The sequence below is a fragment of the Triturus cristatus genome, chromosome 6, assembly GCF_964204655.1.
Source record: "Triturus cristatus chromosome 6, aTriCri1.1, whole genome shotgun sequence".
Lineage (NCBI taxonomy): Eukaryota > Metazoa > Chordata > Amphibia > Caudata > Salamandridae > Triturus > Triturus cristatus.
Window position 1 is genome coordinate 234476275 of NC_140589.1, and position 26340 is coordinate 234502614.

The 26340-nt window shown below is 46.0% G+C and overlaps 1 protein-coding gene across 2 annotated transcripts in view; it reads right to left on the reverse strand.

Moving 5' to 3' along the window:
• LOC146816701 (protein FAM228B-like) overlaps window positions 1-26340 on the reverse strand; it is a 230424-nt gene that overhangs the window by 93874 nt on the left and 110210 nt on the right. For both annotated transcript variants that reach the window (XM_085610589.1, XM_085610590.1), the window contains one exon: window positions 3536-3733. In XM_085610589.1, the coding sequence (XP_085466715.1) occupies window positions 3536-3733 (198 nt within the window). The remainder of the gene's footprint in view (window positions 1-3535; window positions 3734-26340) is intronic.

Here is a 26340-nt window from a genome sequence, read left to right on the forward strand (position 1 = left end):
AACAGAAGTAGGACTAGGAGGAACCCATCTGGCCTGCAGTATTTCTTATTTTACCCACTTCCCTTTTCCCCGGGGTGCATTTGCATATAGTAGTGTTTTCTTCACTTTGTGTGGGGTTACACCCAGGGGAGTAGGGGGGTTTCTCTACTCATCATCGTTCCCGCTGGCGATCTTCCGAGGTTAGTTGCCATTCAGTTACCTAGTGCTACTGGCATCGCGACAAACAGAATGCCGGATTACACCTGGACCCAAAACAGCAGCAAAAGTGGGCGTCCTTTGGTACCATACATTAATACACCCAGATATTTCCTATTAAGATATATGCAACAAGGCTGCAGATAAAGGAAAACTAGAAGCCTTATCATTCTCTCTTAATACAAATTTACTTTCATAGCAAGTTTCAACCTGTAAAATCATATTTGATACACAAATGCTGGATATAAGCCCAAACAATCAGGTCCAGCTCTCCCCATGCCGCTGCATTGCTCTTGCTTCTGTTGTCTCCTGGCTTTTTCCCCACATTGCATGCCTTCTCACTGATTTTCCTTTTTTTTCCACTGCTTTCTGCTAGTTCCCTCCCCCATTCTTTGAGTGCCTTCTCCTTGTTTTACCCTCGTTTTCACTGCTTTCTCCTTGATTTTCTCCCATTTTTTGAGTACCTTCTCCTTGCTTCCCCTTTGTTTTTATAGCTTTCTACCCCTATTTTTTTAATGTCTTTTCCTTACTTTCTCCTTGTTTTTCCCTCATTGCCACTCCTGCAGGCTGCCTCCTCTGCCTAGCCCCACCCACCGCCTCCATCGCTCCTCCCAGGACCTACTTAATGGAGGCTACAGCACGACCCCATTGAGAAGGACCCAGGCCCAGCTCTTCCCGTGCTGCTGCATTGCTCTTGCTCCTGTTGTCTCCTTGCTTTTTACCCTTTTTCTTTTGAGTGCCTTCGCCTTGTGTTCTTTAAAAAAGCCAGTAACTCCAGCGCCTTGAGACCCTCACTGGTGATTTGCTGCACTTTATAAATCTTTGATTGATTGATTGAAAGGGACTACCTAGTTATTTCACCAGCCTAAACCAATTGTAAACTACAGAAAGTGATAGATAACATTAGACATTTTGTAATATTCCCTGAAACATGGATTAATAGCTGCAAGAAACAGGACCCCTTTGCTTTGATCCTAGCTCAAGAAAGCCTCATTTCATGTATTTAACATATCCCTACCATGCCACAGAATTGCCTAAATAAGCGTTTATTAGAAAGTAGGAAGTACATCTGGTAAGGCCAATAGGCGAGAAAGGGTGGGTAATGTTTGCAAAGACCTAGTTAAAAGCAGGTGTAGAAAACAAAGATGTCCACAACAAAATGAAGCACAAATGGTAGTACAAAGTGCAAAAATCTGAAATAGTTTTGCCTGCTGCCTTTGATGAATGCTACCGGAGATGTGCAGAACACGGTGACATGATGCATCTATGGGGTGCCCCGACATTGCAATAGTCTGATAAGACGTATCCAGCACGATAAGGGACATGTTAGGCTATTACAGCTGGCAACTCTAGCCCGACTGCTTCGGGGGCCACTTTCTCTAACCTGATAGGGGCAGATCATGGTTTGTTATGGCATGGCACAGTACCCACCAAACGCGTTACAGACGAAGCTTCATAGAAGGTGTGGCCCCCCCCCCACCCCCCCACTCCTCGCCACTCACAGGCATGGGAGACTCTGCAAGATACTAGCCACGAAGTAGGTTAATTGAGCTATCACTGGCGACAAAGACAGCTACATGTGTTTTACCACAAATTACCCATGCGAAAATAACTGGTGCAAATGCCACTGCCAGCAGGTATTAGGCGCCCTTCTGCACCTCATTATGGTATCAATGGTAAGTAAGCATCAGGTGCTGTGACGGTGGAAAATGAGAATTGGAGATGCTTAAAGTCCAAGTCAGTTTCTTAACAGAAATCAGTAGGAACGTGGGGTGCTGTTCAGAAACAAATGCCTTTCTAATCAAGGCTAGCCTGGGATAAACAGATTTAGGTCCCGGAAGTCCTCAGACCCAAACACACGGGAATAACTAAGGATATACATGATACGAACAGAGGGATGAACGAGGAATAATATGTAATCACTTCTGGAAAATAACATAACTAAGAACAATGGGAAAGGTAACAGTGCCGCAGGTTATAGTGATATGCTCTGATGGCTGGCTGGGCATTATATCTACCCATGACTGTAGTTACGGTCATAACTAACCTTACATTTAAACCGATACATAAGGCTCCTCAAACTAGAAAAGTGGCCTGAAGAAGCTAACTTCCAGACTTAGAAAACTAGATAAAACAGCTATTGTGTCCCTGACAACTATTTCTCCTTTTAAAGTAACAGAGACTCGAATTGTCAAGGGAGACTGGCCAGATGTAAATGTTTACACACAACTTAACACAACCCCACCCACGCTCTCACATGCATTCTTATTAAGTAATTGAATGGCACAGGGAGATAGGCCTCGCCAGACCTGGTTTCAAAATGCCTGTGCTTCAAAGTGGGACAACAAAACAGTGGAATGCTTGAATTAATTTCAGTCACTGGTAACTGATCGAGGCTACATTGTAGCCCATGTTTTTTTTGCCCACTGTACTATGCCAGACAACAAACATCTTCATGCAAATCAGGCTTGGTCCTAATCCAAAAGGAAGATCCCAACACAATCTATGAAAGGTCCCCTCTGAAAGGGACAACAAAACAGTGGAATGCTTGAATTAATTTCAGTCACTGGTAACTGATCGAGGCTACATTGTAGCCCATGTTTTTTTTGCCCACTGTACTATGCCAGACAACAAACATCTTCATGCAAATCAGGCTTGGTCCTAATCCAAAAGGAAGATCCCAACACAATCTATGAAAGGTCCCCTCTGAAAGGGACAACAAAACAGTGGAATGCTTGAATTAATTTCAGTCACTGGTAACTGATCCAGGCTACATTGTAGCCCATGTTTTTTTTGCCCACTGTACTATGCCAGACAACAAACATCTTCATGCAAATCAGGCTTGGTCCTAATCCAAAAGGAAGATCCCAACACAATCTATGAAAGGTCCCCTCTGAAAGGGACAATCATCCCCAGACCCGTTTGGGCCTATTCAGGTGTCATTAGTAAGGTGCAGCTTGATTTTATGGCACAGTGAGCAAGGGACCCGTGTTTGAGCATACTAGATGCACTAAGGGCATCGCAATAGGGAAAACAAATGAGTGGAATGCTTGAAGTAACCGTAGACACCATTCCAGTCCATTCTTTTCCCCATTGCTCCAGAAATAGCCAAACGACTGACATATTTATCTATTTAATAAACAAAAACTCTTTTCAAACAGCAAGATGCACCAATGCCATCTTAAAAGTAATACTTCATCCATCTCAGACTATAAATGCCAAAATGTTCCTGCTTTCTTGTTTTAGGCGAAAGCAAAACCAAGCCGATAGTGAAGGGGTTTCAATAACTCATGTAATAGGTGCCTGGTGCAAACAAAAGCGAAGAAACATTTACTGGTACCTTCTTGTTACAGTACTCCAAGTACTGAGCGCACTGCTTTCGTCGTCTGTTTACAATCTCATCGTAGGTCTGCTGGTCTATGTAGTTATCAATCGTTCGCAGCAATGGATTCGATACACGCTCCAGCCACTTTTTGTGCTGAATTTCTTTCTTTCGCAGTTTTTGTATTTCTTGGTTCCTCAGGAACTTGTCAAATTCCTACTTGATGGGATTACAAACAGAAAATATGCTTTGTAACAAATCTTTCTTTTAATCATCAATAAGCAACTATTTGAAACAAACAATATCGTAGTGAAATCAAGTAAATTATGGGCATGCAGACCGATTCTGGATAGAAGTTCTAAACAGGCATAACATCACAAAGCAGAAAAGGAATGCTCTCACAACGTTCAGGAGTTCCAGACTTTGCTTAGAGGAAAAGAGGCACAGACAGGAGCAAAGATGTTTTAGCTTTTAGCTGTAAATGAAGGGTGTTCATCCAATAGGAACCTTAAACCGTATATCAGTGCCCAAGCGATGCTTTTAGAAGAATCAAGGCTTGCAGGGAGTGGGATGAGAGAAAGACCCAAGGTTCCTGAGAGGTATTTACCTCTCGATAAGGCCTTGAAGGAGCTCATGGCTGTTATAGTTTACAAGCTTGTGAATGAGGACTGATTACCTTGAAATTCATGAAAAAAAAGGCTCAACAGTGATGCTTTGTATTGATTGGTTGTTGGACAATGAACACTGGGGGTGATCAACACATTAACAACTTGTAAAATCGGTAAAATCCACCCTGGAGAGGATAAAGGGCCACAAGTAAGACACAGTGATGAATGGAGTGAAATTGCTGCCAGAGGGCTGGTTTAGGTTTTAACTAGAAGGTTTATTTGGTTGCGAGAGCTGGTTTGGTAATGCTAGTTAACAGATTGAATTCCATGGGGTATTGGAATCAAGGGGGGAGGTGGGCCTGATGACCAAGGAATAGCAATCCGGTTTTATTGCATTTACAGTTCCAGGTTTCACGGAGAGGCACGACTGACTCCGGTATTAGGTTGCCCAGAACATAAAACCAGCTGTGTGTTGTCTGTATACGTTTTAAGTTGTAGACAGAGCACATTGAGCCTCCTGGTCTCGTCCGTCACTTCTCCCACTGCCTAGCTCCACCAGACTGTGACATGTTCTCTGCCCCCGAGACCTTCAGTTTGGTCCCGCTGTCAGGTGACCTCTACCTGGCTAGGTAACTTAAATGCTGGTAACTCTAAATTTGTTGGCATTTTGGTAGATTGCTGGTAATTTAAAACTTTTGGAGCCACATGCATCAAAGTTAGAAATTGAGATTCCTAAATTGTGATTTAAGAAATCGCAATTTAGGAATCGCAATTCCTTATGAATGTAGGAATCGCAAATTTTTTTGCAATTCCTACATATTCCTTATTTGCGAATCGCAAATTGCGAATCGCAAATGAGGAATTGCTTCCCATTCATTATTATAGGCCTAGAGGCCCATAGGAAGCAATGGGATGTGCATGCGTAATTTGCGGGTACCAAATAGGTACTCGCAAATTGCGCATTCAATTTTAAGGGTGCAAGGGTGCCAAAAGGACACCCTGAAGCACCCCTGAAATTGCAATGTCAACACATGTTGTACACACAAATGTACCAAGGGCATGTATGTGTGTAACATAGAACTTTGAAAAATGCACAGTGTGCATTTTTCAAAGTTCTTGCAAATTACCATCAACTGTGAGTTGATGGTAATTTGCGTTTCTTAATTGGGAAATCACAAATTTTTTGTTGTTGTTGCATTGCATTTAGGGAATCGCAATTTGCGATTCCCTTAGTGCAATTGCAATTAAAGTAATCGCAAATTTAGTGATTACTTAAATAGCGATTTTTGCATTTGGGATGATGCATCCCAAATGCAAAAATAGCGGTCGCATAGGGGCAGATTCTGCCCCTTTGCGACCGCTATTTTCAATGATGCATGTTGCATTTGGTAAATTGCTGGTAATTTTCAATTTTAATCTTTATATCTGTGGTAGTCTTTTTGGCTTCTCCCGCTGTTGGCAACTTTTGTTCAGTTGGTCTAATTGATGGTTGGCTACTGCCCCCACCCACTCCCGCCGTTTTCCCGCTCCCCACCCTCCCGCCTACATGCCAGCCCCTCCCACCTCCTACGACTACTTATGGAGGCCGCTGCGCTGTCCCAGTGAGTAGCCCTTGACCTCCTGGTCTCGTGAGCCACTCCCTCCGCTTGCTAGCTCCATCAGACTGTGAAACGTTCTCTGCCTCCCGAGGCCTCCTGTTCGGTCCTGCTGTCAGGTGACAGCTGCCTGGCTAGGTACCTTGGTAACTTAACATTTTTGGTATTTGGTAAATTGCAGATTATTTAAAATTTTAATCTTTAAATCTGCTGTAGTCTTTTTGGCTTCTCCTGCTGTTGGCATCTTTTGTTCAGTTGGTCTAATGGGTGGATGGTTACTGCACCCTGCCTGCCATTTTCCCACTCCCGCGGTTTTCCCGCTCGCTGCCCACCTGCCTCCCTGCCAGCCTTTTCCACCTTCCAGGACTACTTAAGGAGGCTGCTGTGCGGCCACATGCAGTGGACGTGCCAAAGGCAAGCATGGCCGTGCCTTGACCGCGCCCAGTGCCAGGACCCCTCGATTCATCCACCCCACGAACCTACACGGCCGCAGATCTCCGAGCCTTGGACACCAGACGCACCAAAAACCACTGCTGCCACACATCCCTATGCACAAACAGAGGACAAGTCTCCTGCTGACTCTACCACCTCATCTTCAGCTCCAACACAACCAACCAAACGAGAAACACAGCAATCGCGACAATGTCCACCACGTCCACCAACACGTTCACAGCAAAATTCCAGTGCATCCTAATCAATGCAGGATTACTCAGCAGACATGCCACAGAGATCTGGGAGACGATCTCAGCCCTCACCCAAACGTCATCTTCCTCACAGAGACCTGGTTAAACCCCACCTCTGCTCCAGACATTCTATCGCAATACCAGAAGTCTACAAAATAACCCACCAGTACCGAACCAACAAACATGAAGGAGGAATCGCCATTGTCTACAAGGACACGATCCACTGCACAACATCACCCGACGACCCAACCCTGCTAATGGCACACCTCAACTTCCAACTTCACACGGATGGAAAACCCACCATTAGAAGCACCCTTGCCTACAGACCACCAGAACCATGCCCCAGCTTCTGCAACGCCATCCTAAACCTCACCGCCCCGATCGCAATGGACTCCGAGCACTACATCTTCCTTGTGGACCTCAATTTCCTCCTTGACGACCTCCGCAATGTAAACACCACGGACCTCCTGGAGAGCATGAGTAACACTGCAAGAGTTTAGTACGACCACGCCACACAATTCACCTGGTCTGACCACTACATCGTCTATTTCACTATCTCAGGACTCACCAATACAGGCACAGTGCCCCAAAGACCCACATGCAGAGACTGGAAACAAATATCAGAAGAGCAATGGAACAAAGCACTCTGCTCTCACCGCACCTCCCAACTCCACACCCAACCCGAACAAGCAGCAAAAGATGTCTCCCAGTGGATCACAGAATGCACCAACACAATAGCTACCGCCAAGTCCAGAGGACTAACCAAAAGGAACTGCAGACTACCAAGTGCAACTGCCGGCAACTGGAAAGTAAGTGGCTCATCATCAAAAAAACAGAAGACAGCACAGCCTTCACGACAGCCCTCGAGCAGTACCACCGCCTCCTGAAAGAAACTAAGAAGAACGCCCAAGTAGATCGCATCAAAGACAGGCATAACCACTGTAAGAAAATCTTTGCCATCGTGAAGGAGTTCTCCACCCCCCCTACTATTAAGACCAGCATCACACTCTCCCAGGAACTGTGCAACAACCTTGCTGACTTCTTCCACAACAAGACCTAAGCCATCTACGAAAGTTTGAACGACAACCTGCCGATAACCAACAGCAGCAACCTTCTCCCACCCACGAACACAAACCACAAATGCCTACTCACTCTCTGGGACCTCCTCACCATGCAAGACAACATATCCATCATGAACTCCAGGCACTCGGGTGCACCCACGGACCTCTGCCCCCATCATGTCTTCAACCTTGGATGGAGGACTACCAGCGACAAGCTCAGAAAAGTTCTGAACACCTATCACCTCAGTCTCCTTCCCTGAGGACTGGAAACACGTGAAGTGAGGCCCCGCTTGGAAAAACCTTATGCTGAACAGCAGAACAGAAGAACTATCAGCCCATCTCACTGCTCCCCTACCCAACTAAGGTCCTTGAGAAAGCGATCAACCAGTAACTCACACAACACGTAGAAGACCACAACCTCCTGGACCCCCCCCAATCTGGATTTCGAGCCAACCACAGCACAGAGACAGCCCTGATTGCAGCCACCGACGACATTAGGGCCCTCCTAGACCACAAAGAAATGGCAGCCCTCATCTTGCTGGACTTGTCAGCCGCATTCAAAACAGTCTCCCATCAGATCCTGATCATAAGACTCCAACACTTAGGGATCCAGGAAGACGCCCTTAAATGGATCACCTCATATCTCAACGGTAGAAAACAGAAGATCCATCACCATGGAGCCCAAAAAGATAATCTACAGAGTCCTCCAAAGAGCGTCCCTCAGCCCCACCCTCTTCAACACATACATGACCACCCCTGGCTGACACTATCAGATTCCATGGACTCAATACCATCTCCTATGCCAACGACACCCAACTCATTCTCTCTCTGTCCGAAGACCCCTCCATCACCAGAGCCAACTTCCACAGAATCATGGTGAACGTCGCTGACTGGTTATATCTCAAACTCAACACTGACAAGATGGAAGTCCTCATCTCTGGGAACCACACCTCCATGGAAGGAAGCATAGTGGCAACCCCCCCTCCCCCACCACCACACCCGCAATCTCAGCATCAACCTGGGTAACAAACTATCTATTAAGAAACAAGTCAACATATATTCAGCCTACTTCCACACCCTTTGCATGGCTGCAAGATCTTCAGGTGGCTCCCAGTCAACACCAAAAGGAAGGTCACACAGCCCTTGTCATCAACAGACTGGACAACAAAAACACACTCTACATAGGAATCACACCACGCCTCCTGAAGAGACTCCGGACAATAAAAAAACGTAGCAGTAAGACTCATCCTCAACCTCCCCAGAAGGAACCACATCACATCCCAACTGAAGAAACTTCTCTGGCTCCCGATCCAGAAGAGATGCAAGTTCAAGATATTGACCCATGTTTACAAGGCACTGCACAACGAAGGAGCAGCATATATCAACAAGCGACTGACCTTCCACCAACGGATCAGCCAAACAGAGAAGGAAGCTCCTTCTCGCACCTGGTGGCCAAGGCATAGAACAACCTTCCCCTGCACCTCAGGACAGTACCATTGCTCCAGCAGTTCAGGAAAGAACTCAAGACCTGGATGTTCCAATAAGCAACCATGCAGAAACCAACTGTTCCAGTGCATCAAGACCCTCAAGTGTGATTTGCCGCACTTAATAAATGTCTGATTGATCGATTGACTGAGCACCTCAGCTAATGTCCAAAGGTAGGTTTTGAAAAGCAGATTTGTGATGGATCTTTCTGCAATACATTGAATGAGTGCTAAAAAAGAGGTCTGGAGCTGAGAGATCAAGTTGAATCGTAAGAGAAACCTGGCATCAATTATTGAACAGGCACAAAAGCCAGCATCACATGCTACTCCAATGACGACAGTGTGTGGAATGTTTCAAGGCAGAAGAGAGTAACACTCGGAAGAGGATTGGTGGAATGGATATTCTAAAGAAGAACTCATGCAGTTGATTGGACTACACTTTATTTATTAAAGTAATGTATGTTTTGAAATTCCCAGAGTGGCGTGAAAGACCCATTTTCCTGAAATGCTACATTTGATCCTTGTTAGTGAAAGCACCATTCTTTTGTGTGTTGTTTGATGGTAATGTGTTCCAAGGAATCATGACAATCCATGTCATGGTGCTCCATCTCAAATATAAGCCGCAATTTTATTTTTAAAGAAAATGGCTACCCCTACTCAGAACTGTTCAACATCTATCCAGTCAGTACCATAACGTGGTGTGGAAGGTGTTATTTCTGCACCAACTGGTCTCTTGGCTTAGAAGGGGTCCATGGGACCAAAAAAGTTACTATAGGCTGGAAGTAGCTTCAACTGCCTCTTATTGATAGTTCTGGGCTTCATCTTCAGGCAACAATTACAATCTGTAATCTCACAATGAGGAGTAGTGTCCATCTTCACCTAACATTTTGCTATGGTAAGCCACGCAGTATATGAGGGAATCCAGACTAGCAGTAAAGACAGAAAAAACATTCTTATATGAATGCAAGCTTAAGAATCACTTGTGACGAGAAAAAAAGCCCTTAGGTGAAAAAGGGATATCTGTGAAAACATAATGCAAAATCACAAAGGTTGTGCCACAGTCCTTCTCTGATGGTTCAAAAATGGATGTGAAATCTGCTCTGGTACTGAACTCTCCTGCATGAGAAAAAATTGTGCACCTATGCGTGCCAGATTATTTTGGGCATTTCCAAGGAAATCGTGTTCAAAAGGCTCCAAGAAGTACTAGGTATTTTATTGGACACCTGTCTGTTACCCGCCAACCTCCCAACATAATAACGATTCAACATAAGTCTCCAGGCATGTTTGGGGCATATCACAGTATTGCAAATTGCAGTGACTACATTTAAAGAAGCCATGTTGATTCCTAGAATGCTAGAGTGTTCAGTGTAAATGGCAGAGTTTTCATGGTGGCAAAACTGAATCATGGAAGAAGGATGGAGAAACCCAGGGAATCCTTTGTGTGACTTTAGGAGAAATCTGAAATAACGGCACATATAGCCTGTATCCATGGTCAAGAATGTGCTCTTCTAGCCGGAGAATTACATGCCCATATCGCCGATAAAGCATCAAGTAAGTTGGCAGGACAAAACCTCAGAATATACTAGTTCACTGTACCATAAACAGAAATTGCTATTCCCTGTACCAAAAGAGGAAAGTTGGAAAGGGCTTTCACTATCACCTAGCGAAATCCCAGGTGATTCAGAGTTAGGCAACTGAGACAAAGACAAGGACTGAAGTTTAAGCTTAGACAGCACACTGTGACTGCACTTGTGCTAGTGCCCTCTTGACCATGTGGTAACCAGAGTGTTAGGGCACAAGGGCAGTTTATCAAGCTTATATGTTTTAATAGCAGTACCAGCTCAAGGCGAGCCTCAGTGTCATGGCCATATATGTGTCCATCTTCGATCTGAGTGACAAACCATCCTTTACCAAGTTGTTCAGTCAAGATAGAGTGGATTTGCAAATTTGCTTATACTTTGCTTTCTATTTACCATACTCCGAGAGGGTGTGAGCTTCAAAGAAGCTATACCATGCATGAAACCAGCTTTATACCTCAAAGGCAGTGAGAGATAAAATTATGAATGAAGAGAATAGACCATAAGCACTAGGGACCAAGCTGAAAGGGTAATTTTCAGGTCTCGCTAGAGCCAGCGCATGCGCTGATCTGCAAGACATTTAGTAGGGGCTTTAAAAAGTGCTACCACAAGCTGCTTTGGCTGGCCTAGCGCTTGCGTTCACGCGCGCGTGCACACGGGCAATCGCCAGCTTTCAGCGCCTAAGCAGATGCCATCAGTCTTTCCTCTCACTTGATTGCTTTCACGCTTCTCCGCCTCTCCCCCACCGCGTCGCGCTGCTTTCACTTTCGCGTGCGGCCAATGCTTGTTGATCTTATCTTTGGCTTAAGGTATGAGATATGTGCCGTATAATGGATGGGAAATATAGTTGTGCTGTTCATCATAACAAATGTTTATATTTTCGGTCGTAACCATAACGTCCCTTCAGCTGGAGTTGTTTATAGGATTTTACGTATTTTTTTTTCATAACAAACCTTTTTCTTGTCAGAGTGCCTAACAGTAATTTCCCTGTAACAAAGTGTTTCATTGCTTTTGTAACATCTTTTTTTGTCCGGCCCATGTTCCCCTGAGAAATGACTGCATTTTGCTGTGTGCAGCAGGGTGTAGTTGCCGGGCATGACTGCAGTCATGCAAGGTGGGCAGGTAAAGCCTTTGCTCAGTAATTGCTTAGTTACGTATCCCGCCCCCACCCCTCACCCAGCCTCAGGCAACGCGGGATAGATTTTGGTTTCTTCACCCTCCACTGACATCAGCATTGATTGATCTGAAGGTTATAAATCAAAATCCTGACAAGACAGACTCATACTTCACTGCTTCCAATGTCAGTAGACGGAAAACTTAGTAATAGCGTTTGTTATTCACAGTTCTTTGAAGTGGCAGAAATGCAGGTATTAAATGCTGCAGGAAACAAAATGTCATCGCAATAGCACTACCTGTACACTTCCAGGTGCCAGGTTGAAACTTGAGTGAGATAGCTCGGTGGGTTCATGTGGTTATTGCAAATATTCGTCTGCCCTCGCAAGTCACACTTTCCAGTCATAGAAATACTTCTGGTTGGGATTAGTTTGAATCCTTACAGAAATATTTTAATCCAGAATTCTTTGACCATTGATAAAATGAATCTCATTGCTCTGGGTAACAAAGCACACCTTTCAACATGGGGTATATTGAATTTTATTGAATGGGCATGTTATGTTTCAAGAAGACAGGATGCAACACATATACCTATTTTAAACTGAGCCCGTCTTTGTTTTTCGTAATGTACTCCTGAGTCTTTCAGTAGGATGTGAGTACCAAGCTGTGGCCCCTTTGAATTTCGACCCCTAATTACTGACCTTCCACGCCCCGCAAATTATAAAGTGAACAGAATGAAAGGCTAACCTAAGGGCTATCAAGTTGGAATCAAGCAGACCAAATAGCCCCTGCAGCTCTCAATGTGGGCTACGCCCAGTGACAGCACTGGGCCCAGGTGTAAACCATTTTACTCCGCCTGCCTGGACTGTTCTAGTGACTTGTGTCTTGGCGTCCCTTGGAAGCGTAGTGACGTCTGCAGTGGGATCAGAATGCTGCGGCTTCAATTCTTCTGACATTTTTCCACGGAGATTACATCTCTCTGGCATTGTTCAGCTCCCATCTGCTGCCAGTGTCCAGTGCGGTTAAATTCAATTAACAATGCATGGCTCACCAAGCTTTTCTTGGAGGCAGTCCTTTTATGTCTACACGATGTCGTGGTCTCAGTGCAAAAAAGTATACAAACATGTGATGTAGGACAGAAAGTAGTGGGCGTGGGAAAAGTGATAACAAGGTGTGGGCGGGGTTGCTGTAAAGAGCAGTGATCCTGAGTAAGTATTCACCAATTAATTAGCAATACCATAAAAATTATCAAGTGCCAGAATGCAAAGCTCTGTTAGCAAAATATACAGATCTGGATTAAGGTGTCACACAAAGAATGGGGCCTTTTGTGTTGATTTTGCAGGAGAAAGAGGCAGTCGCCATGTTTGAAATGGCGAGATCACATTCTTGAAGGTATCAAAGGTGCCTCACAGTAATGGGAAGGTAACAGAGAAGTTCTTTCAAGCCAAGACCTATGCATTAAAAATGCTAATGCTAATAGTCAAACATTTCCACTATTCTGTAAGAAAGGTTCATACATACAGTGCTAAATATGTAAAAAAAAAAAAAATCATCATGGGCCACCGCAGCTTGCACCACACATTGCCCCTGCCATACTGCCAATTATAGTAAAAACACAGCTACTAACCCTCACACTCCTACAAGTGTGACAATTCAGACTATTCCAGGCACCACAGCTATATCAATGGCTTGGGAGGCAGGTATTAGTCATTGTTAATGTATATTGAATTAATAATGAACTGTTGTTGTGGACTTCTTTAAATTAGCCAGACTGACATAAGCACTGGTGTGGCAATTAAGTTACAGTGCCGAGCACTGGTAACCACCAGCTCAAATTAAGCACTGTTTACATACAAGCTAAAGTGCCCGCTACAGTGAGAGCTCTCAGGGGGCCCGGGTCCTATTATAAGAGCCCCTTGTAGATATGCACCTCCTGTGATAATGTCTGCAGCAGAAGCAGAGTGTGTGTGAAAAGGAATCCTCTGTTCTGGTGCTGCTCCTGCCAGCTGCTACTCTGGCTCCCTTCTCCAGGTGCCCTGGCACATTGGTCCCAATGTAGTCCTGATTGGTTGATCTAAGCTGGGCTGACCAATCAAAATCCGCTGAGGTTCATCCTCTTCATTTGAATGAAGTTCATGGCACTCTTTTGATGGGCATCATGGTGCTCCCAATCTCTATTTCTGGCTGCGGCCCCTTCCTCTGCTGTCTCTTTTTCACAGATGTGCTCCACCTGAGCTTCTAGGCACCACGCCAGGTTGCAGCCTCCGATGCCCCCTATGTGGGCAGGCCTTAGCCATATCCATCAATGACAAGCATTGGCATAGCCAATAGTTCTCACCTTTGGGACCTTATAAGTGTTTAGTTATCTAGCACAATATTCTTGGTGCAACAACATCAAGTGTTGCATGGCTAAACAATTAGAAGGTCCCAAAGGCGAGACCTATTGGCTATACCAATGCTTGTTTTAAATCTGTGCCACACATGTACTGTTTCTCTTTAAATCAGTTATGGCATAGGTTGAAAAGTGGCAATAGGGAAACATAGAACGAGAAAGAATAAATAATTTCTTACTACTACACCCTACAGGGAAGGAGGCAAACACAGAAAATCAATTCAAAAAGAGCCGTTATAGCTGCAAAAGAGTAAACCTACTGATAAAATAAGAGTCAAGTGGGGAAATATATGGAGTCTTATTGTCAAGAGTATATATGGAAACTGGAGGCTTGGACTGGCCTAGAGATTGCCATTTACAATTAGTTAATCAAAGGACCCTCCTGGGTAATTATTGAAGGGGGTGGAGTTAGAGTGCCTGAGGCAAAGCTAAGGTCTCCAGTCCACCCCTGTCCAAGAATTACCTGGGAGTGTGCTCTACCTTAATATTGTAATTCAGGCCATTTATATTTTGCTTCTCAATCAAAATATTTTTCTAAGATGTGTTTATTTCTTGGTACTGTGCAAGTAGATGATTACATAAAGGATAGCTTCTGCATTTTTTAATGAAAAGAAACATTTTCTATCCTCCAGCAACATAGCATTTCTTTTCAAATCACTGGATAGGTTGACAGAAAGTCATAACAAAAGAGCATGTGACAAAAGATGATGATCAATTTCAGCCCCAATTGAAATATTTATTGATGGTTCAACATTGATTTTAGGAAATGGAATGTATTGTAAGGCTTTTTCACCATGTAAAACATGTTGAGCACATCCTGGGGTTTGATGAACTTTCTTTCATAAGGCAGTTTGGTCTCATGACTTTTTCATGGAACATATGAATATTTGAAGATGTTATGAAATGATTGGTCTAATACTTTTTCTGTAAATTTATGAATAACTTCCATATTGATCTAAGAAACAAGATGCTCAATATGTTGGGTGAAGCACATACTCCCACAACAGCTATTTACTGGTTGTGTTTACAGTGTAAAAGAAAAAAAAGTGGAAACGTGTTGACTTCAGCAAAGTCATACTAAAAACGTCATAACGTTAAGAAACAGACCAGCAAAAGTTGTAGTTACCTAAACAAGCATTAGAAAAGTCAATATGTATCGCCTCTGCACCCAATTCCTCTTTGCCAATATTTTTTAGTTAGGCTACACAGCATCATGATGTTACCGAATTAGGCCGGGCTGGGCCAACTCCCTAACAACTTACAATCTTGTGGTGAAGTATTATTATACATTTGCTTTTCTTCCAGCTATTGTCCTGTACTGTTATCATGAGTAAGCGCAAACTAGGTGTAGGCCAGGGCGTCGCTGGGACACTTGATGCTTTTCTAATGAGGGCTGAGTCTGCACTTATCCACGAGAAACAACTTACGTAACGCAGACTGTCCTTAGAGCCCTTGCCCTCATAGCCCAGACTTGTTCCTGCTGATCCACCCACTCCAAATAGTCACGCAATGCCCTCTCCTGGAATTAGCCTGACACCACTCTCAAAGTCAGAGGTAGGTATAGTCTCCCCTAAATCCCCTGACACGGAACGCGGACCTGAGAGGCTCAATGTAATCACCAGAGGACGGAAAGCCATACTGAGCCCTGAAACAATTAACGAACCACAACCCAAAAAAAGGAAGGGGCGAGAGCCTCAGAAACAGCCTAAATCCGTCCCGAAACCAACAGGGAGGAAGCCCAGACCCACCAATCAAGATAGGGTCCCTGATAAAGGGCCCTCCACATCTGCTGCAAACACTGTAACGAACGGACACCAGAATTGGGACACGAAGAAGAATTCTGGGGCAGATTAGAGACTCTGGTGTCAGTATTATTAGACCCGATACTGCAAAAAATGACTTTGGTAGAATCTAGGCTAACAAAACTAGAAGAACTTGTTACCAGTAAAACCACAATTCACATGGCCTCTGGCCAATTTACAGCTCTGGATAGCATGTGTAACAGGGAGATGGATAAGAGGGTGGATCAAGCTTGGGGTGGCTCCACCAGCGGGCAGGCTTCAAACCTGACCACTGGTCTAACCACTACCACCAATTCCATTCCCAATATAGTTAATCCTTCTGCACGGACTGGGCACCTCTCCGATAAAGTAGGACCCCCCCAGCCATCCAAAAAGTAGAGTTGATATCAATGCCCCAGTTATCACAGGATCAGATAGCCGATTGGGTCCTATAAAGAATATTACATTTGGGGCTGGAGGTACTGGTTCAAATACTCTACTGCATCATAAATCCACCTATTTTTTTTTTTAAATATCTTTATTATTACATTTTATCTGTTACGATACATCAATTGTCAAGTATCAAAAAGCATCGCCTTCATAATAACATCTCTTGTTCTATGGCACTGTGCAGAAAAATCAGCGCATTTCCTTAACATAATCCTGGTGTCGTTTGTGCCTGCAGTATATGGATGCTCATGCAGTTGTTAATCGTCTTGGGCGCTTACGGCCCGCACACTTCTGTCATCTCCAATCGAGAGCCAGGATAAAAGTGTTTTGGTATGCCTGTTCCCAACAACAATCCACAGTGCGAGAGAAAAAAAATTAAAAATAAAATAAAAATAGCAATACTTATATGAGAATGTTATCCGTATTGGATCTCAACCCTTGAATTGTATCTTAGAACGTGTCCTGAATAAACAGATCCATATATATATATATATATATAAATGCCGCATCTGTTCACTAGATATCTTTTTTTTTTTTTTATAACATTTCAACCAAATCCTGTAACAACCAATAATAAATCAAAACAAATAAGAGATATCAATATGCTGAGGGAATATGTATCCAATACCTGGTGTGTCTTTTGGGTGCAGCCATGTCAAGCCTAGTGTAAAGTTATTGAGCGTGGGCTGCCACTCCTATTGCCTATGCGGGTGTGTGGTCACCAGGGTTACCTCTGCTTCCGTTTAGCATCTTTAAGGAATGCGAGGCTTGTGTCTGATCCAACCGCTGTGGTTGGAATAGCATACAGATGCAGCATTTCCTCTACTTTCAGGTGACACATCAGGCGCTAGGTCCCACCTGTTGTGCGGGAGGTGTCTGCAGAGTGGCATCGGAGCACATGAGCGTTCTGAGCATATCATCCCAGGTCTGTGCAATAGGATACTTTCTCAACCCTGCCGTTTCTTCCCTGTGTAGGGTGGTGCCCTCTGCCTTGTGCTTCCATCTCCTAGTTAGAAGTCGTTTCGCTGTTATAAGGCCTAAGTCTCGAAATCTGAAGCTCGCTTTATTTACCTTATTTCTTTTATAAAACCCCAGGATACAGACCTCCCAAGTGGCAGGTACCTCCATGTTGGTGCAGGTAGTGAGTGTTTCCGATATCGCACACCAGTAAGTGAAAAGCAGAGGGCAAGACCACAGCATATGTAGCAGGTTAGCTCCTAGGAGGCGGCACCTTGGGCATTCGGAAGTGTTGATATTAAAATATTTGTTAATTTTATCTGGTGAAAGATACGCCCTATGTAATATATATGTTTGTATGAGTTTGAATCGTGAATTGCGTGGTATATGTGTGGCACTGGCTAAAACTCGTTCCCATTCTTTATCAGTCCAGGGACGGCCTCTGTCCTCAGTCCAATGTGTACGAAGCCTCTGTAATGGCTTTAATACATTACTGAGCAGAGCCTGCACCAGCCAGTGTATTATATGCGACCCCTCCCCCATCACATGCAGGTATTGCAATAATTGATGTGTCGGTGGCTCATTTGTCATGTCCCCCCATGCTAGAGTAAACGTCTGTGTCATAGTTGCGTATGTGAGAAACTGGCCCATTGGTAAACCAGTATCTGCTGTTAGTGTCGCAAAAGGCAACAAGGTACCGTCCGCGTACAGATCTCCAAGTGTCTCCACTCCCGCTTCAGTCCAAGGCGTCAATGTCGTGTTGGTTATAGGAACTCTACCTCTAGGCGTCCCTATAAGTGGAAGTGAGGTGGAGGCTTCTCCTGTAACATCTATGTGCCAGCTCGATATGTATCTGCATCGGGCGGGGAGTTTTTGCCAGCGGGTGAAACAATCCGCATATCTGGGTTTGCGTCCAGATTGTTGTCTCTGTCGCCATGTCCGTTAGATTTTTCCCGCTTAGCCACTTCGCGACCCACTGTAGTTGTGCGGCTATGTAGTAGAGCTCCAGATGTGGCACTGCCAGTCCTCCACTTTCCGAGGGTGCGTACAGTTTCTGTAATACAATTCGAGGGCGCCCCGTGTTCCAGATCAAGCCTCGGATCAACCCCTCCAAGTCTCTAAACAGTCTCACTGGGACATATATCGGAAGATTCGCAAAATAATACAGGAGCCTGGGTAGTACTATCATTTTAGTTAGGGTGATGCGGCTCATCACATTGAGCGGTAGTGTCTTCCAGAACTGCATCTGTGCTCTTATTGAGGAGATGGCTCGAACCAGATTACCCTCCAGTATGTCTACTGGGGACCTGTAGATATATATATCAAGGTATCTGAACGTGGTCGGATACCAGTTTAGCGCAGTCTCGTTAATGGTTATACCTGCCTCGGCCACATTCTCGCAGAAAGAGTAGGCGCCTGACTTGGCCCGACACCGCTTTGAACCTGCGGAACAGCGCGGAAATCGCCAGCGGCACAGCATGTAAGTCTCGTGTCTATAATAACAAATCGTCTGCATATAGGGACACTGCATGCAATCCATCGCTCAAAGGGATGCCCCAGTCCGCGCCACCCTCTCGGAGGAGAGCCGCCAAAGGCTCCATAGCTAGAGAAAAGAGCAACAGGGACAAGAGGCACCCCTGCCTAGTTCCTCGTCTCACCCTTATTTCATCTGACAGGAGCTTACCCGTGCGGACCCGCACTGTTGGGCGTTGGTACAGCAACTGCATCAACTGTAGATATTCATCTCCAAGCTCATACTTACGCAAAACTGCTGCTAGATAAGGCCATTCTAGTGAGTCAAAGGCCTTCTCCAGGTCTAATATTAGTCAGCCGGATCTAGGCCAGGTCTCCGCTGCATATCTCTGAATTCTAAACAGCCTACGAATATTTAGGGAGGTGCTTCTGTTAGGGACAAATCCATTCTGCTCTGCATGCACCAGTGCCGGCACAAACGGGGCTATACGCTTGGCGAGGGTAGAGGCAAGGATTTTATAGTCCGTGTTTAACAGAGCTAGCGTGCAATAAGAGCCCAGGATCTCAGGGTTTCTGCCAGGCTTTAATAGTGAGACCAACGTGGCCTCATTTTGCGTGGGTGTGAGAGTTGCACGTTCCAGAGCCGTCTCATATACCCGTAGCAATTCTGGTATCAGCGCATCCTAGTATGCCTTATAAAATTCAGCCGGCAGTCCGTCAGGGCCCGGCGTCTTGCCATTTGAAAGTGAATAAATGCTATCCCTTATTTCCTCCGACAGCAAAGGGGCACCCAATTCCTCTCGTTGATGGTCTGTCAGCTGCGGTAGCGTTAGGGCGGATAGAAAGTCCGCGGCTACCGAACAAGATCTATATACTGTGGAGTAGTGTTCCACAAAAGCGCAGTGTATATCCCTTTGGGTAAGTACCGTAACCCCCTGTACTGTTTGTATTGCTGTTACGGGCGTGGCGGCCATGTCTTGCCGTATCAGCCACGACAGCAACCTGCCAGGTTTGTCCCCCATATGATGTGTACGCGCAGTGTGTGCTGCATAGTTTAAATTGCGGAGTCGATCTAGCAATCCAGAGTGTTCTTCTCTAAGGTTCTCTAAAGGTGCAGCATTGCCCTCCAGCGCTGCACCCTCCCCTCGGAGCAGATCAGTTTCTAGGCATGTAAGATCTGCTTCCAATTGTCTCCGCATGCCCGCCTGTGCCCCAAGGCAGTCTCCCCTAATGACAACTTTGAATGCATCCCACTCTATCTGAGGTGTCGTGGCTGTGCCGGCATTGTCCTCAAAGTATTGTGCGATGTTGGCAGCTAGTAAGTTTTGAAAGGGTGCGTCCAGTAGCAAGTCTGGTTGTTATCGCCAAGTCGGAACTGGCGGATGAGGATGTTCCCACAACATCTCTATTATATGTGGTTTATGGTCAGAGTGCGTCCTGCCCAAATAATAAACTGTTGATATGTGGGGGGAGCAGTGCTTCCGAGAGCATATAGCGATCCAGACGCACATGCAAGTCATGAGCCCCTGAATAATAGGAATATATCCTGTCCTGGGGGTGGCGATGCCTCCAAGCGTCCTTCAGACGCCATTGTGTTGCCCAATTGTTCAGCGCCTTCATAGCATGATGTGTGCTTGTGCCCGGGAGGGGTGGAAATGAGCGATCAAGTGATATGTCAAGTACGCTATTGTAATCTCCCCCTAGTAGCATTGGAGTATCGCGCCATGGTGCTAGGAGATGTGATATCCTGTCGAGGAATGCAGCTTGTTCTGTATTTGGGGCGTATAGTGACGCAAGTACTATATCTCGGCCATCCAGTGTGCCCTTAATTATCACATATCTCCCCTCCGGGTCTACCAGCGACTGTGTAACCTGAAGCGGAACACCTGACTTCACCCATATTAGCGCACCTTGCGCAAATGCAGAGTACTCTGTGGCAAACAGTTGGCCGCGCCAGCGGCGATGTAAGCGCTGCGTCTCCGTTTTGGCCATGTGGGTCTCTTGCAACAAGGCTATTTGTATATGATGCCGTTTGAGGTATAAGTAAATCTGATATCTACGTGATGGCGAGTGCATACCCCTCACATTCCATGTACCTATCTTAAATGAAGACATGGGCCCTGCGACACCTCAAGTTATCATATGCCTGTAACGGCCCTTCTAATACGCGCATGAGATATGACTTAGTATGGCACATCCTACCTAGCCCGCCGGCTTGCAGCATAATACATTGAATGATTCCACTCATAACAGATGATATCGCACAAAAAAAACAATAATACGAAAATATAAACATATCTAATACCAAAAGGGCGAAAATGCAACTAGCAATCGTCCAAACTTCCAATTGGAGATAACAGTCAAAATGATCCAGGGGGGTGCACTGCGTGCTACTCTTCATTTATCCACAGTTCGTGTGTCTGGCTTCCCAGAGGCCCCCCATCATCAGGCAAAAATACTATATAAATGAAGCAGGTTGTCTACATTAACTCAGGGATCCTCTCCAAGTGGGGTATGTGTATATGTGTCCACAACTCAACAACAAAGTATGCGATCAGAGCCCATTGCCCCCTTTTATAGCATGATGTCGATCACTTCTGTAAGTGGACAAAGTAAAGTTCTAGTACCGTGCCTCACAAATATCTACATTGCTGCCATTAGCGTGCCCCCACACAGCTACCCCAGTACCTCAGTTTGAATTCCATTCAAATACAGGATCCTACAATGTTCATATTATGAGGTCCGCCGTCTGCGGGGTGACATCTGGGTGTTCATTTGAGTCTTGTGAATTCTGCAGGCCATATATCCGTTCATCATCGCTAGACAGGTCCTGTTGACTGGAGTTAGACGCGCTGCCTGTTGCCAGTGAACCGCTGATTTCCACTACCGCCTGCAGGGCGTCTCGTTGTCCGCTCAGGATCAGCTCCGAGTGGGGGCCCACAGGTGACGAAGGCGGTGTCCTCATCCCTGTAGATCTGCGCTCTCTTCGGCGGCGACGAAAGTGGCCTCTCTGCTTTGGCAGTGCTGCTGTCGCAGTGTTATCTCGAGGCCTCGCATTTGTGAATGTGTCCTGCCAGTCCTCCGCGCCCCCTGGTGTGTCAAAAAAGTGTGTTTTGTCGTTGGTGACCACCCGCAGGCATGCTGGGAACAACAGAGAGTACTTCAAGACACTTTGCTGAAGGCGTTTCTTCACTGCCATGAATGAGAGTCTCTGGCGCTGTACCTGAACAGTGTAATCCGGAAAAAACATTATTTTGTGATTGTCAATTTGGATATCTTGGCGCTTCCTAGTTTCCTGCAGAATAGAGTTGCGATCTCGATAGTTGACGAGCCGAAGCAGCAGGGGTCGTGGATTTGATCCCGCAGGGGGCGGGGGGGGCCTCGCTGGAACCCTATGAGCGCGTTCTATGACAAAGTGTGGTGAGAGGGACCCCTCCGGCAGTAGATCTCTGAGCCAATTTTCCACGTGTAGAGCAGTCTCTTTCCCTTTCCAGCGTTCCGGAACGCCTACTATGCGTACATTGTTGCGTCACGCCCGCCCCTCGAAATCCTCGGCTCTGCCTTCCAGGAACTCCACACGGTTCAGCAAGTCTTGTACATGTTTATCTGTTTGTACCACCTGCGGCTTGATGTCAGTGAGTGCAGATTCCAAAACAGTGGTGCGGTCCGCTATTTTACGATGGTCTGAGTGTGTGTGAGGTCGATAGCTACCTTGTCGATTTTAGATTCCAGGGAGGTGCGGGTCTGATTTATAGTTTCTTCCAGTCGTTCCATTGCTGCGAGCAACGCATCCAGCTTATTTGCCGTTTGATCCGTATGCCCTTGCTTCGCCATCTTGGGCCTAGTTGTCGGCAGTAGGGTCTGTGCGCCCCCTGCTCCGGTCCGCGTACGGGTGCCTCCCGACATCAGGTGTAATGACTATGCACCTATCTTGCTTTACACCCCCGGGTGGTCCCACCACAATGCCACGAGGACTCAAGTGTCACTGCAGTCTTTGGTTCGCTAACATCAATTCGTGCCCCTCAGACATCCAACGGGTCCCGTCCGTCTCTCACTAGGGACCTTGCTACGGCTCTTACAAAGGGTTCCCAGGCGGCCTCACGCAGGGCTATCCATCCAAATCAATCACAGGTATAGTCCATCATATCAACGCAGTCCCCAGCGCCACTCACGTTAGCCGCCTTGTGATATCCAGGGATATAGGTATTTTCCGTTGGTGTGCAGCAAGTAGTCTCCTGAAAACAGGGGGCTCCTATCTCAGGAGTGCGCCGTGGGGGCAGTGACGATTAGTGCAGCCCGAACGATATATCTCTGCCTTTACCGCTATGGATAGCAGATGGACCATGGGGCCCTCGGGTGTTCACAGCCTGCTAGCAACTCAGCAGGGACCCCAGTCTCATTCCGCCTCCCAACAGCGAGCACACGTGAGGGCAGCAAGATGCAAACAGCCGTCGCCTTCTGGTTTCCTGCGGGGGGGGGTCTCAATGTCCTCCAGCGCTCCGCCTGAGCACAGTCAGCTGTTCCCGCTTCAGCCCAGTAGCAGGGGGGCCGTCCACTTTAAGCGCGGGGTCGCATCAGTGCACTTGTTACAGGTAGCGCCTGCTCGCACCATGTCTCCTCGTTCCCCACATCAATCAATTGCCACGCCAGGGGGGGATCGGAGCCTCAGACCACAATGTCGGTGTCCCCCAGCCCCAGTCACACCGCGCCGCTCATCCATAGGCAGCCGCGCGGCAGGGGAGCGGGCACTCACGGTTTTGCAGGAGGCTCGGTCCATCTCACTCAATACAGCGGGTAGCAGGCAGGTTAGGGCCGCAACAACGGAGGCAGGTGGGAGGCACAGCCGGGGTCCCATTCACAGCAAGGCACACAGCGGCCAGTGGCGAGGCAGGAGCCGCATCCGAAGTCCGTCGCCCTCCGTCTACCTCAGCTGCGCCATCTTCTGTGGCCCTGTGGGCGGAGCCAGTCCCCGGGCTCGCGTAGCTGCATTCCTCCCCACTGCTACCGCAGAGCGTGCGGCCTCACCAGTCAGTAACTGCATAGCGGGGCTCAGGCGAGCAAAATTCCACAGCGCCGCCCCGGGACAGCGTCTGGAGCCTAAGTTCGCATTTTTTTGCCTCTGTTGGTGATTGTGGGCAGATGTAGGAGCCTGTTCAGGGGAGCCTCCGGCAGAGCTCTACCCGAACACGTCTGCCACCTTTGCAGTCGTAGCCACGCCCCATCATAGATCCACCCATGGTAACTTCAAAAATTCAACACAAAATTTACATTTGCCGCCAGAGGCAACCCCTTACACGGTTGTCCTGGCAAACGTCCCATCCCTCCCACTTAACGCCTTTGAGCACTGGTCCACCTTAAGGAACAAGTCCTTGCACATTTTGAGTTCAAGGACTGGTATCAATAGTATTCTGAACTCAGAATTTAAAATGGCTAGGAGAATAGGGTGGGTGGGCAACTCAGAAAAAACTCTAAGGGGGGGGGGACTATGTAGTGTTAACCTTTAGTTCACCTTTATTAGTGCAGAAAATCCTTGACAAGGGAGGCAAGAGGTTTGCCAACGCTCAGGATATAAATATACTACCACTAGGCTTTTTCAATCAACCCCTCAGACCACACTGGCACTTACCCGAGGAGGTGAATCACCTCGGGAACAGGCTACCTAGATACCTGGTCCCAGTGAGTAACCGATTTAATATTTTGAACCCACTCGAAGCTATAGACTGACTGCCCACGAAGTCTGTTGGCTGTACCTCTCTTAATCTTGGCCTCAATGATGATGGGAGTAGTCATGCTATTTTACAGTACGTTAATCCTGGTTTCGACCATAAAGAGAAGGACAAATCACTGTCCACCCATGTTTCAAGGAAGGTCAAGGAAACAGATTTTCGGCATTAGTAATTTGAACCTGGACACTCTTACTGAACTGTACATATAGACAGTGAACCCGCAAGTAATATCACAGGCAGGAATGCAGCCTCAGGTAATGTAGCCACAATAAATGATGTACCTATTAACAATCAAACACTCTGTAACATTGTTTCATGGAACATCTCTGGTTTACACTCAAAGTTGAATAATTCCACGTGGTGGGATTTCCTATCAAAATTTGAGATAATATACTTCCAGGAAACCTGGTCCAAGGAAGTGCATCACTTGAATGGGTTTAGGACTTATCATACGTCTGCGGTAGATGGTGGAAGGGCTAAGGGAGGGTTCTGTACGTACATATCAAACAGGTGAAATGTAAAAAAGATAACAATGCCTATAAGTGAAGCTTATTATCAATTGATTGTTATTCATGTAGGTGGGAAACATTGTATAGCTATGGCTAATTTTTACAATAACATTCCCCCAGAAAAAGTAGCGGTCACAGTTAAAAAAACTAATCAGAGATCTAAAATTTGTTTGTAATAGTAAGTCTAAAGACACTGTGTTAGTGTTGGCAGGGGGCTTCAATTGTCCACTGTGCCCTAATGCAGGTGATAACTCATGTGGTCTTTTAAATGACGAAGGAACAAGTAATACCCATTTCCGGCACTCTGTACTGGGAGAGCTGTTTAACAAATAAATTTTTAGTCTCGACTTGGGTTTTGTGAACGAACTATGCCCACTGCCTGCCCCCATGCCATGGACCTTTAATAGCAGAGGTTTATACTCCACAGTTGATTTTATTTTAATGTCGAATTGCTACGTGCACACCGTCCACTCATTCACTGTTAATGATATTTCCCTGAGTGATAATTTTCCCCTTTGTCTCTCCGCTCTAGTAATACCGAGCAAACAGATCACCCGAGTTAAAGAGAACCAGTTGTAAGAAAATATAGCCATTGGGAAAACAAATGGATACTCTTTGCGCTGGTCAATGGTAGACCAAGACGTAATTACCAGGGCGGTGGTCACCAAATGCAATTCCGCCTTTGATATTTGTCTGACTGAATCAGCTGCCCCAGACACTGTTTTATCCTCTTTTAAAATGATAACTGATACGGTAAGAGAGTCCTTTCTAAGGCAGAAACGCAATTAGGGCCAATCCCGGGCGCTTTCTGCAAGCCAGGGTGGCAAGGCGCCTGGCCCAGATGGGGTACGCGTTGATTTATACAAGTCAAATACCCACCTGTGAGCCCCTACAAATTGTCCAGGTAATTGCTGCCAGCTGTCATACTCCATTTTTATCTACTTGGGTGGAATCCACTGTAGTCCCGATTTTCAAAAGGGGACCGGCAGGATCCAGGATGCTACAGACCCATATCTTTGCTGGATGCTATGACAAAAATAGTAGGACGTATATTATTAGAACGCTTACAGGACTGGGCTGAGGATAGTTCGGTTTTGTCTGACTTACAATATGGTTTCCGTTCAGGCTTGGTAACGGTAAAGCAGAGCCTAAATCTCTCAATATTAGTGGGGAAATACACTAGGGCAAAACAGGGAAAGTTGTTTTTAGCGTTTGTGGCCCTCTTGATGTACAGATTATTATTTTTTTAAGTGTTTTTATACTGATGCAAAGGCTTGAGTACGTTATGGCTTACAGGGCGAGTGCTCAGAAGAGAGGTCAGGCAAGGATGTGTCCTGGCCCCTTTTCTTTTTAATCTTTATATCAATGGTCTGGGTAAGGCACTCCTGAAAGGTAATCAAAACTTTCCTCAAGT